The following is a 14,900-nucleotide window of genomic DNA, read 5'->3' as shown; positions in this document are numbered from 1 at the left end:
AAATATTTTAGAAAGATGTCAAGTTCGTACTGGCCTTGTGAACTCTACGCGCCACGCATAACTACAAAATTTTGCCGATGCGTTGGCAGCTCTTTCTTTTAGCTACGGAATGTGCTTCATCATCAAGCACAAGTTTATGGCCCCTTTAGGCGACCCAGAACCTGTTTGCGAAGATGTCCTTCTCTGTGATGCATTAAAAAGCTTACCGTACAAAACGTCTATAATCAACCACAGGTAATCAAGGAAACAACACAATTTCTTTCGAAATTAATATTCTTGACAGTAACGTTAACCATGTAAAGACATCATCAACAATTATAACTGACGGTGAACGATAGCATATAACACAAGAACATATTGCCAGGAAACACGGGCAATTTTTTCCGTAACATTTGCAGATATTACGGAGCAGCTGCAACGCAGAAATGCCATCATGCACAATGCAGTATTGCCAATATATAATATATTTACACTGTTCAGACAGCGGTTCACCCAAGTACAACAATCATTCATACAAGTTGTCATGTTATTAGATGCATAACGATGGCATTGTTTACATGGGCTGAGAAGTGTCATTTTTAATAGAAGCAATCAGTTACTTCAATAACACATTTGAGTGAACGAAAAACATACTAACATCAACGACCTTCCTCGTCTTCAAGAAGTCATCTGGAAACAGCTAATGCATGATTTCTGGGAGGCGAACGCTTATTTATTGGCGATGTTCGTGTGTAACAACAGGACGTCATCTTGTGCAACATTGTGTGCCGATAGAAGTTCATTATGTTTACCAATAAAACCATAATTATCATTGTCATTGCGAGACACTCTTCCTAATAGCACCAGAACCTCAAGACACTTTATGGCCAGTTGTCGGTCCCTTTAACGTCGCTCGCCTACAGTTCTCTCTCTCTCAAAACATTTACATGTACACGTGGCCTTGCACAAAAAGTCACCATCTTGCGATGTATGTTGCCAAAAGTGCACTTAGAAGTGACAGTAATTACCTAGGCAGAATACACACCTTGAGAACTGCAACACTCTTTGGGTAAAGATCCCGGACGTATATTTCATTTGTACTTTATTACAATGCTATAGAAAGCGGACTCACTTCAATGCTGAATCTATCATATAATATTTCTCGGCTAGAGCAAGCTCAATCGCTTGCTTTCGTGACATGTTTAAAAGTGCCACTTGAGAATTTTACTACAGTGCTACATTCTAAAACGTTATTCTCTTTCTGAGTCTCATGTTGTGCATGCCAGCAACTGTATATGCATTTCTCAAGCTTTTGCTAGCATTAACGATGCCTTATCCTGCTTTGGCATAGTTTATACTCTACATTTGTAGGATGCACTCTGGTGCTTTTCATGTGCACCATTCTTGCAGCTGACAACTGTTATATTTTGATAAATATCAACTCATGAAAACGAGGCCCTTGAGGTGATTGGTGGTGATTGCAACTGTACCATCAGCAGTCTTCAACCTCTGTGCTAGTGGCAGACAAGCTATCACGGAAGCACTTGAGATCTCTTTCTACTATGGTTTAAAAGTCTCACTCTGAATACAAATGTTGCAATCATAATCCCCAGATGTCTTACCACTTTATGCCTATGAGTAGTAGTAATTGGTGTCAACCTAAGATAAGGAGGCAGAGCAAAATTATAGTACAACACTATCAAATTTGAAGAAAACATCGTACACTTCATCAGAACACGAACTTCAAGATCATGAACATGATCGAAAGGCAAGCAGCATATCATTGTGAACTCTTCACATGACGAAGGCTAGCACAAAATGAAGCGAGAACGAAACAATGCACGTTACCTAAAATTAATCTGACATTTTAGTCGAGAATATACAGGAGTGCAAGGGTGCTAACATATGTCAACACATATTGTGATTAGCCTTACACAATGGAATGCCAACATGTGTGCTTAAAGCGTGTCCCCTAAACAGTGCAAACAGCATAAGTGTCATTGTTACATCTCGTTAGAATTTCATACAGCGAATTCCGTTGCAGCCTGTAGACTTCACTTGCATGACAAGCGTTTTTCGCATATTTTTCATGTTCTGTGCCATAAGGGGACGCAATGAAACAACTTTTGTGTACTCTACACTGGCTCGTGCTTGAGCTAGAACTGTGGCTTTGGCACGGAGCTAATGAAATGAAAAAATAAAATAAAATAAAGGGAAGCAAAAAAAGACAGGAATGAGAAGGAATCTGATAACAAATACAAGAGAAGATCGAGACAGTTTCACAGAAGATAGCTCCCTCTTAAAGGCTTAAAGAGAAAAACGAAGTCTACCAAGACACAGACAATACTTAAGCAAAAGAACCCAGCAGTTAATAAAGCAATGAACGAGGCGTCATCTTGAAGCAGGGCATCACAACATTTGTCATTTCAATCCTATACACAGCTGCCAGTGTATACCTTTGCCACTGGCGGCGAAAGCATGCCTCGCCAAGGAATGATTTATCCCACGCTGTGGTATATTCATAGGTACGCAGCCTGGTGGCAAGGAACGGCGGCTGTCAGCTGCACCTGCTTGGACCACAGCCACAAGACGACGAAAAGAAAAAAGGAGGATGACCACACTCCTTTCTTTCAAAGAGGCTTTTTTTCACCAATATCCTCGTTTCACTGTCCAAGTTCCCAAAGCCACCGACACGATGTGTCTCGCTTCAGTCTGGGAAGGCTATTTGGTCTTCTTTTTAACCTGCTTGTTAGTGGCATCCCAGTAATATAGAACCTGCACAAAAAAGATACAGCAATGATCGCAATGCAGCAGTCGCAGTCGAAAGAATTTAGAGTTGAAGCAATAGAAGAATAAGCTGTGCTATCAAATTGTGCTTATCTAAAAGGAATATAGCCACGCTTACTGTGAGAAAAGATTTGGCAAATTAAACAGAAAAGAAGGACTAAAGACAGCTCATGGCACCCACTAAAGTTCCCACGCCCGCTTGCTCCGGCATTGAAAGAATGTTTAGATACTGTAGGTTATCGTAGTTAATTAATCTGTAATGAAAGACTAACCTGAACCAGAGACCGAACTTGGCATGTTTCGAGAACATTTGCTCACCGTAACAATTCCGCTTAGTGTTGCTTTGGTTTTTGTCACAAAGTTAACAAATCATAGGTTTACCTTTCATTTTCTTTAGCTCATTTTTTTCATTCAAACTGAACAAAAGCAGGGTTGAAAGAATATCACACTAAGCTGCTTAGTGACATTCCTCGGTCTCCTCATTTTTTTTTTAGGTGAGCACAAACAACTCTTATAGCCGACTTTATGCCAGACAAATGGGCGCTGCCACTTTGGGCTGCTAAACGAATGTTTTCTTATTTTACCACATCAGAAAGGTCATTAAACGTAGAACGAACCAATCCGACCGTTTTCATCCCTATGCGTCTACTGTAGCACTGTTCGTTTAGTTGTAAAGATACAAAACGCGAAGCTTAACAGCCCAATATGGCGGCACCCAAACCCATCGGTAAAACAGTCTATAGATCTTAAAGTTATAAGTAGCTTGAATATTTATTTTATTAAAAGTTAACCCCTACTCCTGCAGAGGTCGTTTGAAGTCGTGCAGCTTGCGCCCATATTTCTGAACAGAGATGCATAAATAGAAAGTTCATCCCAAAGCAGCACACGCACGAATACAGAAGGAGGAGGAAGAAGCGACGACACGAGCGCTGCTATCAACTGAAATTTTTATTCAACACCCCCCCCCCCACACACACACACACGCATATATATACGATGATCATCAATGATGCAACATATGCGTATCAAGGCCACAAACTAGTGACAGCATGCGCCATTACAGCAAGACATCATATTCCACATCCTAAGTGCCACCTAGAAAGCTGATCTCCTTTTCTAGGAGAGCAAGTGAGGTCTCGCTGATACAACGCCTACCCCTCTTTTTGATGTGAAATGCTTCGATAATTTCCCTGACGGTGCGATCTTGATGTATGTATAGAACGGTTGTATCAGTGAGGACAGGATAGCAATTGCACTTCCTACAGTGGGTTTCCAAGTGAGCATGCTCATTTTTCTTTAACGTCGTTCTGTGCTCTCTAAGCCTCGTATTCAAGCATCGGCCCGTGTTGGCCGATGTATGAGGCACCACAAGACAAGCGTATTTTATACACTACATTCGTGGCACAAGAAACAAAACACTTCTCATATTCATGACTAATGCCACACCCTCCTTACCCCTTGATAGCCCTGCCCTCAGACCCTTTTTGCACAGCTGCGCAATGCTACTGGTCTTAACAGACGCAGAGAACACAACTGTAACCCGAAACCGCGTTCCTATTTTCTTAAGGCCGTGTGGCATTTTGTGCACATACGGAATAGGTGAAAGGTGCGCTTATTAGATGCGAAGTATCTTATGGCGGAGTTCAATCCGGTGGTGGTGGTGGTGTGTGGCGTGACCACCCTTACTGCGCATGCGCATACCCTCTCCACTTCCCCTCTCCCCTCACCACTTCCTCTCTCCCCATTTCCCTCTCTACCTTCCCTCTCCACTCTCCCTCTCCCCCTCTCCACTATCCCTCTCCTCTCCCCCTTTCCACTCTTCCTCTGAAACGCGGGCTAGACATGCCGAAATTCTCTCCTGCGCAACGCCGCGATGAGCACCAGCGCATGCGCGTCCCCTCCCCCTCTCTCTCCTCTCCTACGCTGCCCCCCTCTCGTACGCCTGTCGACCGCGTTCCCCGCTCGCCTTGTGAGAATTACCGGCCAGGCTAGAGGGAAGACAAGACGCGTGTAGCGTTCCTCTTCGCGTTCCACGACGCGAGGTCGGTAGCATGCCCAACGAACGCCAACGGAACACGATCGTGCAAGTGCTCCGGCTTCGCATCGCCTCATGGTCCCCTTTAGCGGGAAATGGTGTAATTTTTCTTGCGGTATTCTTTGTCTTTACCATCTTTCTTCTTTTGAGACTTCACCTATTCTATTCATTTCATTAGTTTTATTGCAGTCATCCTAAGGACAGAGTCAGGATAATCTGCCACTTTCAATCTGTTGAGCTGCTCTAAAAAACTCTCTAACAATGTGTCATGACAAGATAGTGCGACGCGCAAACACGTGAAGGCCACCCCATTTTTGATCAGTTCTGAGTGCCCGGAACCATAACCTAGTAGCGGCTTCCCGGTCCTGGGCTTATAGAGCCAGCAAACATGGTTGCCTTCTTATTCTGTATTCGTGTGTCTGCGCTGCTTTGCGATGAAATTCAACCAACTCGCCCAAAGAGCTACCTTGCCTAAATAGGAAGGTAACTGTGAGATCACGCACCTGTCCAAAGATGAGCGAGTTGGCGATGGTGGCGAGACAGAAGGTAACCACGATGAGCGGATCGCCGGTTTCGGTGAGCGAAGTGAAGATTCGTGCCACGCCACCAAGAAAGAGCAATGCCGACGTGATCAGGGACAGCTGGCCCGTATGGCCTTGCCGATAGTTGCTCCACACCTGCATCAGCTGATGAGGAAAGCAGAGTACACTGTTGGTTACGCATATACCATCGAAACATCTATGTTCCCTTCACAACGACACAAGAATGACGGACAGACAGATAATATAGAACACACAGAGAGCTAGAAAAACGAGATGGGAAAGACAGGGCGCATAAAGGGGCACTGAGGATTAAAATCAAGAAATCGACGGAAACTCGTCAAAATTATTCGCAGTCAAAGGTGAAATGGACGCTGCGGCCAACAACATAACGAGAAAACACGATGTTTCGGCCCCCTTATGGGAACCAAAACATCTTGCTCTCTCTCTCTCTCTTTTAATGTTTCCGGTCAGTACCCATGTTACCTCTCACTAGGCACCAAGTATCAATGCGATGGTGTCGTAATGTTATTCAAGTTAACGTATATTATACGTTTCTGCAGTCGCAAAAGTATGTAGTTCATTCAGAACAGCATTCCAAAAACATCTATGTTCACATCTATGCATACTGTTAATTAACGTGTTATGTCTAGCTTTAAAAAAAATCCAGTGATGTAGTTCTTGGAATTCTTTACATTTGTATGCCCGAAGCTGGCATTCATAGGGCAGCTGCCTTTGACACTTTCATGCGGTGATCCATCTTCCGCAGTAGAGGCTTGATTTCATTTGATCCCAAGGAGGTTATGTATAGTTCATCGATAGGTGTTACCTCAGGGAGGCTATCTATTTCCTGCCCCTGCGTGGTGGACGCTTGGCAATCGAGACGTAAATGTGCAAGGCAGGTAACGACGCCGTGCAGAAGCTCTCGCAGCAGCCTAATGCAGTGTCACGGATTTCGAAAGCATCCACTCAAGTCTAATATTTGAGTTAAATGTTAATTTTTGTAAGCAAGGACTATATACAGTGCATTCGAAAAGAGGTCGAAGCTCAAGTAAGCAAGTTTCAAGAATTTTTACTGCACAAAAGCGGTCGCAATTCGACAACGCACTTTAGGATAAGTGACGTCACATTAACGCACCGTCACTGAGTTATGTTGGGTTTAGTGGCGCAAGAGAAACTAAGGCTACACATCGCCAGCCACATGGCCATAAAATTTCGCTTTTATTACGCATGCTTAAAGTTTATTCACCGATGTAGACGTTTGGACACGAAGTACAAGGAAGTAAGTAAAGTTAGTACGCAAGTATGCCTCGCAATAGCATATTTTTCTGGCACGAAAAAAAGTTATGAGATAGTATTTTGTCATAACGAAATGAACCGTAGGAGAAACTCAAGATTTGCTATGTTACACTGACAAAGTAATGGGAGACAAAAGGACTGAAAACAGTAGCATCCAGAATATGTTCCAATTGAAATGCGGTCGCCACGGCCGGAAATCGAACCTGCGACAAGCTGGTCAGCACGGAATGCGGTATCCGCCTATCCTTTACGGCAGGTCCCTTCAATGATTAACTTCTTTGAATAAAATCCCCTGATATATAACAATGAAACCTAAGCAGAGCCCAAAGGTATACTTTCGGGAACTGCCCACACCACTGATGATGCCGTAGCGCCTTATTTTCAAGGCATAAAACGAAAGAATAGATTAACGTTGAAACCTGCCTCCTCGCGTAAACACATTCTCTGAGGAACACGTATGCACTGTATAGCCACGCCTCCTTGCGGCGCTTCTTTCCGTTCAAGGCTTAAAGCACAGCTCGTCGCGGCTCACTCCATTAGGCCGCCCACCTACCTTCACAGCCACAAGAGCCTCCTACTCGCCGCCACACAAGAGATCACGGCGTATGCCACTACGAAGCTAATGCTGCGTGTATAGGCTATCACACGCTTAGAGAGAGAAGCCCGCACATTCTCAGTAAAACGTGATGTAAGTGAAATGGTAGCAGCGCACAGCCTCACATAAGACGCAATTTTCGCTACACTTGTCACAATTCGCCTGCGGCGGACAGCGCATCTCTGTCGCATCATAACAGCAATAACAGTAACACCAGTATTAACGCGAAAGGGTTTGCTAGCTATGGTTGGCGAAAGGGCACACTCGGATGGCGTACACAAAAGCTGTGTCCGGAAAGCACGTGATCTCTTCCACCGGAATTGACGCCGTCTCCAACAACTGCCGCAGAAAAACCTGCAGCCGCTGCGGCGTAGGGAAGGGGAATCTCCGCAGTATAAGCGGAAGTCGCGACTCTAAGGGGAGAAGGAAAGCGCATAGGAATAATCGGCGCACTGCGATGGCGCGCTGACGTCTGCCACACGTGGCCGCCGACGCAGCATCTAAAATGCAGTGCGCCCTTGTCCGCAGAGATCCAACCGCTTTCGTGTTCTCACCTCACAAGAATATGCTTAAGCATCGTCTGCAACTTAAGATGTAGGGTTTAACGTCTCGAAGCTGAATAGTTGGTACGAAGGACGCTGTATGTAGGAGATGGTTCCTGATTAACAGTTATAATTAGGAGTGTTCGTCAATGCGACCATAAGGAGGTAATACACCCCGAACAGCGATGTTTACAAGCCCGCCTTCTCCAGAGGTCGATGATCAGTGGATCGCATCGGCATCATATTTGGTTGGCCGCAATACTACAGATTCATTTGATGTAGATTTGTGCCCCCGGACCCTTCGTCATGTGTCAAATAAATAAATAAATAAATAAATAAATAAATAAATAAATAAATAAATAAATAAATAAATAAATAAATAAATAAATAAAGTCACCGCTTCGACGCAACGGCGAAGCAATAAATGCAATAGCAACAAATTGGAATATTATACGAAGTAAGGCAAAAGCTAACTCTTTTAGCATGAAACCTTGCGTAACTCAAGAGAACGACGGTGTGAGAAAAAGCCGCCGGTGCAGCAAACGAAGCAACCTTAGTGCTGTTTACCACTTCATCGCAAACCGAGCAGTGAGAACAGCACGTACAAAGCTATGAGCCGCCTGCTGAACTAAGGCGCACCCGACCGCGTCCGGTGGCGCAAAGTGCGGAGTGTTTGGCGTAGCCACGCAGCTCCCGCTCCTACCCCCGATGGGCCTTTCACGCGACGGAGACGGCACGCGCGTTTTATCTCGGCTTCAGCGGCGATCGTCGGCAGCCCTCGCACGTTTTCAGCCGCATGTCGAAAATAACGACGCGCGGGACAATGTTATCGATATTTACTTCATACGGAACCTCACGGCGGCACCGACGGCGACGGCAAAAATCAGCCGGTAGTGTCCATATAACTGCTATCGCAGTAATAAATAAATGCTGCGTGCATAAAACAGGGTACACGTGAGTGTTCTTTCTTTTCATTCCACCGCTATAGTTATGGAGCCTGCCGTGGCCGGGAATCAACTCCGCTACCTCGTCCTCAGTGGCACGACTGCGCAGCCACTGATCTGCAAGATGGGTTACTGTGCCACATCAGGTGTTTGGATGGGCTGAAGAGGCCAAGGTTATACTTGCACGATAGATGGCGTTGTGATGCTGTCAATAAATACCAAGATTTCAATAATTATTGAACCTTTTTCAGGTCGCATGTTCTATTAGTTACGCGAAACTTCATGTCGGTCAGATTGGATGTTGCACCAACGACCAATTAAGATAGCACTGTTTATCAGTGAAAAATGGAACAGGCTCGCAATTGCACTTCCACTGTGTTTCGTGTGACTGCATGCCCAGTTTGGGGACACGCGTCTGGTTGGTAGTATTCACTGGGCAGAAGAGGTCGCCGCAGACAAGCGGCCAGCTCCAAACCCATGAAATTTCTTTTGAATAAAGTTGTATCCTCCTCCTCCTGGCACCTGAACTTCCTGAAGCGCTTGAAGCGTAGTTCACTAAGAAAAATATTGTGATGCCTGTATCAGTGTTCCTTCTGTGTTACTGCAAAATAATGAATATTAAATTTTACTTGTCACTCATCAGGTTTTTGATTTTGTTGGCGTGGCCAAAAAAACCAAAAACCTTTGTTTTTGTACGCGTACTGCCCTTGATGCGCCGTCAATTCTGCCATATATATTCTTGGTTGTTTCAATAAAACAGACTCAGTTGCAAGTCGGTGCTCTTTCTGTGTTTTTTTTTTGTAGTTTTTGCGCCACTACCTCATTTCATTTCTAATTAGGAAATTTAAGCCCACAAAGAAGAATAACGAACGCATATCCATTTCTGCATAAGTCATGTTCTTAAACCGGATTACGAGGACCTTCTCTGAACCTCTGGATCCGTCAGTGACATCAGCCAATTTGTGTTGGTGAGTGCTATGGACGATCTTATAAATGCATGGATATTCACATTACGTCTAACCTGTCCTGGGCACTTATCGTGGAATACATAATCCAGAATGCCAATCGAATCTCGGAAGTTTTCAATTGCAACCTCTTCCTTAAAAAGCATTATTTGCTTTAAAAAATATCACATTATTACGTTTAAGCTCAATACGCTTCAGCTATGAGTGATCCCCTCCACGTGATTTTTAATTACTTTGCTTGAACTCGTAAAAAATGACTTCGTTTCGTCCTTTCTATCACAACTGCAGTGCCAGCTGAACCTCGATGGAAACCAGCGTAGGCATTCCTTTTCTTGCGTGACGTTCGTAAAATATCCGATTTGCGTCTATTTCACAAATGATATCGCATTTCTACGCTCCATGACCAACAAACTTTTAGATCTCAGTTTTTTTTTACCGTCGTGTCGATCACCGCCACAAAGCTGGTGCCGATTCTTGTCACACCGAGATATTTTACCTGCCATTCTTATCCCGTACTGATTGTAACAACAATCGCGAAGTCATCCCAACTATAAATGGTAGCCAACTCTTCTGCCAGACTTCAGCTAGCACTGTATAACCAGGCGACACATTGAAGCAAGTTCATGGGGAAGGTGGAGGCTTCAACTGACGAGAAACTGTTGATCAGCAAATGTCGCTGGAGCCGGCGTTTCGACGATATGACTTGTCTTCGCCGTGACGGAAAGAAGTCCACTTGTCGAAACGATGACTCCAGCGACAATCCCTGTTCAACGATCTCATAATTTCAGGTGACATATTGTGTTACACGCGCGTGTGACCTACACTTTGTATGTTTTGGCTCATGGAAGCTAAAGAGTGTCCAGTTTTGAAGCGTTCTTGTTATATCGCGTTTTATTGCTGTAACTGCTTATTTTGCTTGGTCAACTGTTGCTTTCATACGCAACCGAGCCTTGAGAGTGAAATAAATAAATGAGGTGAAATAGTGTGCTGGCAGCGTTCCGCCCCTGACACTTGGCGCTTCCACAATCCACTCCCACGAAAGTACACAGCTACACATCACACAGCTTGAACCCACCCTGTTTTAACACGCGCCCGATCTATAATTCACTCTATCAGTATTGCCTAGTCTAGTCTTTTCGGGCTGCGAAAGCAGATCAGTGCGTGTAAGCACGAGGGGCAGGCCCGTAGCCCGGAGGGGGGAGGGGGGCCCAGGGGCCCGCCCCCTCTCCCAGAAATTTGGGTGAGAAATGGTGTTTTACCGAAAATAAATAATGAAAATAGATATTTTTCTCAAATAGTCACAGCCATCAGCAAATGCCCCCCCCCCCCCCTGAAAAAAAAAAACGCCAGGCCTGCGCTGAAACCGCAGCACAGTCACAGCGAAAGCTGGAAGAGCGGCGTTTCTAGAGCCCGTTGTAAGCTCTCTTGGGGCTACAATACAAGTACACTAGAAAGGTACCCACTACGCCATAAATCACAATTTTTGTGATGTTGGGAAGCACCTACTAAGCCATTATTCGTCATTCTGCGGAGAAGCGTGGTACCCACTACACATCTGTAAGGCATTTTGTGCACTTTGTTGACGTGACGACTGATGACGATGAAGAATTATGGCTCAGCCCTTTGTAATGGGTTGGAAGCTTTAAACGGCCCACCAGTTATGTAATTTGCATTGGGTGACGCCCGGTCGCTATTTCTCTCTCCCGTCATGCTGTATAACATACGTTGACGTGGGAGAGAGACGGGGGGGGGGGGCGAAGAACTTTACTGAGACCCCGAGGAAATGCATCATGCGTTTATGGGCTTCCTTGGCAACCAATACAAGTGCACTTGCGAGGAACACACTACGCTATAAATCATTGTAATTTTACTGAGACCCCGAGGAAATGGATCATGCGCTTATGGGCTTCCTTGGCAGCGAATACAAGTGCACTTGCGAGGAACCCACTACGCTATAAATCATTGTAATTTTTGAGAAGTAGGGCAGCAGGCACTGTGCCATTTTTCGTCATTCTACGGAGAGCCGTGGTACCTGCTAAACGGATGTGAGGTATTATGCGCACTTTGTTGATGCTGTGCCTGATGACGACGAAGAATTATGGCAGATCCCTTTGTAATGGGTTGGAACATTCAACAACCCTACTCGTTGCGCAATTCGCATTGTGTGACGCCTGGTTACAGAATTCGCGTTTGTGTGACGCCTGGTTGTTATTTTACTGTTATACCACAATACATTAGATATGTTAATGTGGTACCCGACATGAAGCCTGTATAGGACCTTTTTGCAAAGCAGTTTCAAGCACCGGCATGGGCTAGTGGAAGTTCGGTAAACTGGGAAAAGTGCTTGGGATGTTGGCATGGGGATTGGCCTTCCACTCCAGTCGTTTTTGCCAACATGCCATGGGTGAATCAGCCTGCGAAATATTTGGGTGTAGCACTAGAATTTTATCGTGACAGTGAGCCGTACTGGCGGCGGCAAGCCACTGAAATGCGTGAAAAAGTGGATAATGTTAGAGAATGGGACTCTTCTATTTTCACGCGAGCCACCATATGTAATCTTTTCTTTGTCTCTAAACTCTGGTACACATTACAGGTTTTACATTGCTCGCGTATAAACGTGCAAAAGCTGCACCGTGTGTTTGCAGTATTTATATGGGGATCAGTGTGGGAACGGTCTAGTCGCACTAATCTTTTTCGTCGTGTTCGGTTCGGTGGTCTTAGTCTGTCACATTTGTTTTTAAGAAAGGTCGTTAGTCGTTTTATGTTTCTGCGAGACACAAGAGACCCGTTTCTACGTCAGCTGAGGCTTGGAAGAGTTTTACCTTCACACGTTGTCAGCTCGGACTATGTGCATGGGGCGCTTTATGGTTATCTAAAAGAAGTAGTTGGTGCACGCAATTTTTATTGGCACGTTTCTCTAGCGAATATCTAGCGGGAGTAAAACGAAAAAGGTTCTATAGAGACCTTCTCGACATTGTTTTACCGGTACCACTTTACAGGAGTTTGTGCCCTGCTGGACGTGGCGAAAATGTACTGGCCCGAGTAAAAAAAATGGCTGTCCCATCTAGTTCAAAATCATTTTTCTTTAAGCTCCATACAGGGACTCTAGAAGTTAAAACGTGGATGCATGAAAGGGGACTGTTTGTACCGTGGGGAACGCACTGTTTTCTCTGTTGTAAACCTGAAACCATCGAACATGTATTTCTGGATTGTTGGGAAGGGGTGTTCTTCTGGGACATTCTGCAGAGAACTATAAAAAAAGATTTACCGATTGATGCCTACGGGATCAGGTTTTTACCAGTTAATGAAGAAGACGATGGAGCACCTTATGATACTGTTATGTTGCTCGGCCTTCACAGTATTTGGAAAAAGTACATGGCAGTCCGCCATGCCGACATCAATACACTGCCCATTCGTGAATATTTCCGCCAAATGATCACGAAGTTTATTGAAGAGTGTAAAACTAAAGACCCAATTCCAGAGTGGCTCGAACATCTTGAGCCACTTATCCGTATAAGGGAATTCTAGTCACTATGTAACCATTCCGGTCTTTACCTCTGTATGTATTGTTTATGCACTGTAATATTATTGTATGAGGTGCAAAAGTAAGTAATAAAGAAAAAAAACCGACATGGTTCAGAGGTTGAATACTGGGCTCCCACGCAGAGGGCCCAGGTTCGAACCTCGTTCCATCCTGGAATTTTTTTCTTATTTCGTTTTTTTTTTCTTATTTCGAGCGATACTGGTTACGGACACCGGCGGCGGCGGCGGCGGGGGACAACTACGGCGCCAAAAACAGCCGGTGAAATGATCTCATAACAGCTTTCGCTGTAAAAAAAAGAAAGACAACTGGTTAGGATGCATTTCAGAACTAGAAAGGAGCTGAAAGAAGAAGTTTTAAGCTGCATTCCTCGGCGCGGCGGGAGAGTTCTACGATTTAGGCGTAAAGAAAATGGTACACCACATGCAAATATGCATTGATCTCAAGGGCAATAATATAGAAGAATAGGGGAAGGTCTAAGCTTTCCAAAAAATGTATTACTCAATGCCAGTAACCATGTTTCTCATTGCGAAAAATCATTGGGAACCTTTTTGTAGCAATATGTAGCAACTGACGCTAGTTTTTAAGAAACAAAGGAAAAACCAATACAGCTATTACAAGTGACACTAAAAAATAAAAACGCACAATCTGAAGCTTCGATTCGAACCCGGGCCTTTTCAGTGGGAAGCGGGCATTCTGCCCCTGCACCACTTTAATTAATTGGCGGAGCCGCGCGCGACTCTTAAAAGGACGCCACATTGCAGACTACCGATCGCAGCGCCACAAGCGGCTTGACCCTGTTTGGGCTTCACTTTCTGTAAATTGGTGCTGCGGCCGTCCCGAGCACTCCCCTGTTCTAGTACGCTCTAGCTGTGCGATGCTAAGAGCTGCTTGGAACATACTCGCTTCCTTTGGCGCAAACTCGCTCAATTTTGAGCCGAAGAAAACATTTGATAATAAAGTAAAAAACGCCAGGCCTGCGCTAAAACCGCAGCACAGTCACAGCGAAAGCTGGAAGAGCGGCGTTTCTAGAGCTCGTTAACTACTCTCTTGGGGCTACAATACAAGTACACTGGAAAGGTACCCACTACGCCATAAATCACAATTTTTGTGGTTTGGAAGCACCTACTAAGCCATTATTCGTCATTGTGCGGAGAAGCGAGGCACCAGCTACACGTCTGTAAGGCATTATGTGCACTTTGTTCACGCTATGTGCACTTTGTTCACGCGACGACTGATGACGACGAAGAATTATGGCTCAGCCCTTTGTAATGGGTTGGAATCTTTAAACGGCCCACCAGTTATGTAATTTGCATTGGGTGACGCCCGGTCGCTATTTCCCTCTCTCGTCATGCTGTATAACATACGTTGACGTGGGAAAGGGGCCGGGGGGGGGGGGGAGCGAAGAACTTTACTGAGACCCCGAGGAAATGGATCATGCGCTTATGGGCTTCCTTGGCAACCAATACAAGTGCCTTGCGAGGAACCCACTACGCTATAAATCATTGTAATTTCACTGAGACCCAGAGGAAGTGGATCATGCGCTTATGGGCTTCCTTGGCAACCAATCCAAGTGCACTTGCGAGGAACCCACTACATTATAAATAATTGCAATTTTTGAGAAGTAGGGCAGCAGGCACTCTGCCATTTTTCGTCATTCTACCGAGAGCGTTG

The 14,900-nt window shown here is 44.9% G+C and overlaps 1 protein-coding gene across 1 annotated transcript in view; it reads right to left on the bottom strand.

Moving 5' to 3' along the window:
• Positions 1-255: 255 nt before the first annotated feature.
• The window catches only part of LOC119386742 (mannose-P-dolichol utilization defect 1 protein), a 76,708-nt gene continuing 62,063 nt past the window's right edge, over positions 256-14,900 (bottom strand). The window contains exons 5-6 of the mRNA XM_037654024.2: positions 5,305-5,487; positions 256-2,754 (exon numbers count right to left, since the gene is read on the bottom strand). Coding sequence (XP_037509952.1) covers positions 2,701-2,754; positions 5,305-5,487 — 237 coding nt within the window. The 3' untranslated portion in view covers positions 256-2,700. The remainder of the gene's footprint in view (positions 2,755-5,304; positions 5,488-14,900) is intronic.

The sequence above is a fragment of the Rhipicephalus sanguineus genome, chromosome 3 (assembly GCF_013339695.2).
Source record: "Rhipicephalus sanguineus isolate Rsan-2018 chromosome 3, BIME_Rsan_1.4, whole genome shotgun sequence".
NCBI classification, from domain to species: Eukaryota; Metazoa; Arthropoda; class Arachnida; order Ixodida; family Ixodidae; genus Rhipicephalus; species Rhipicephalus sanguineus.
This window is presented reverse-complemented; position numbering and strand designations above follow the sequence as displayed.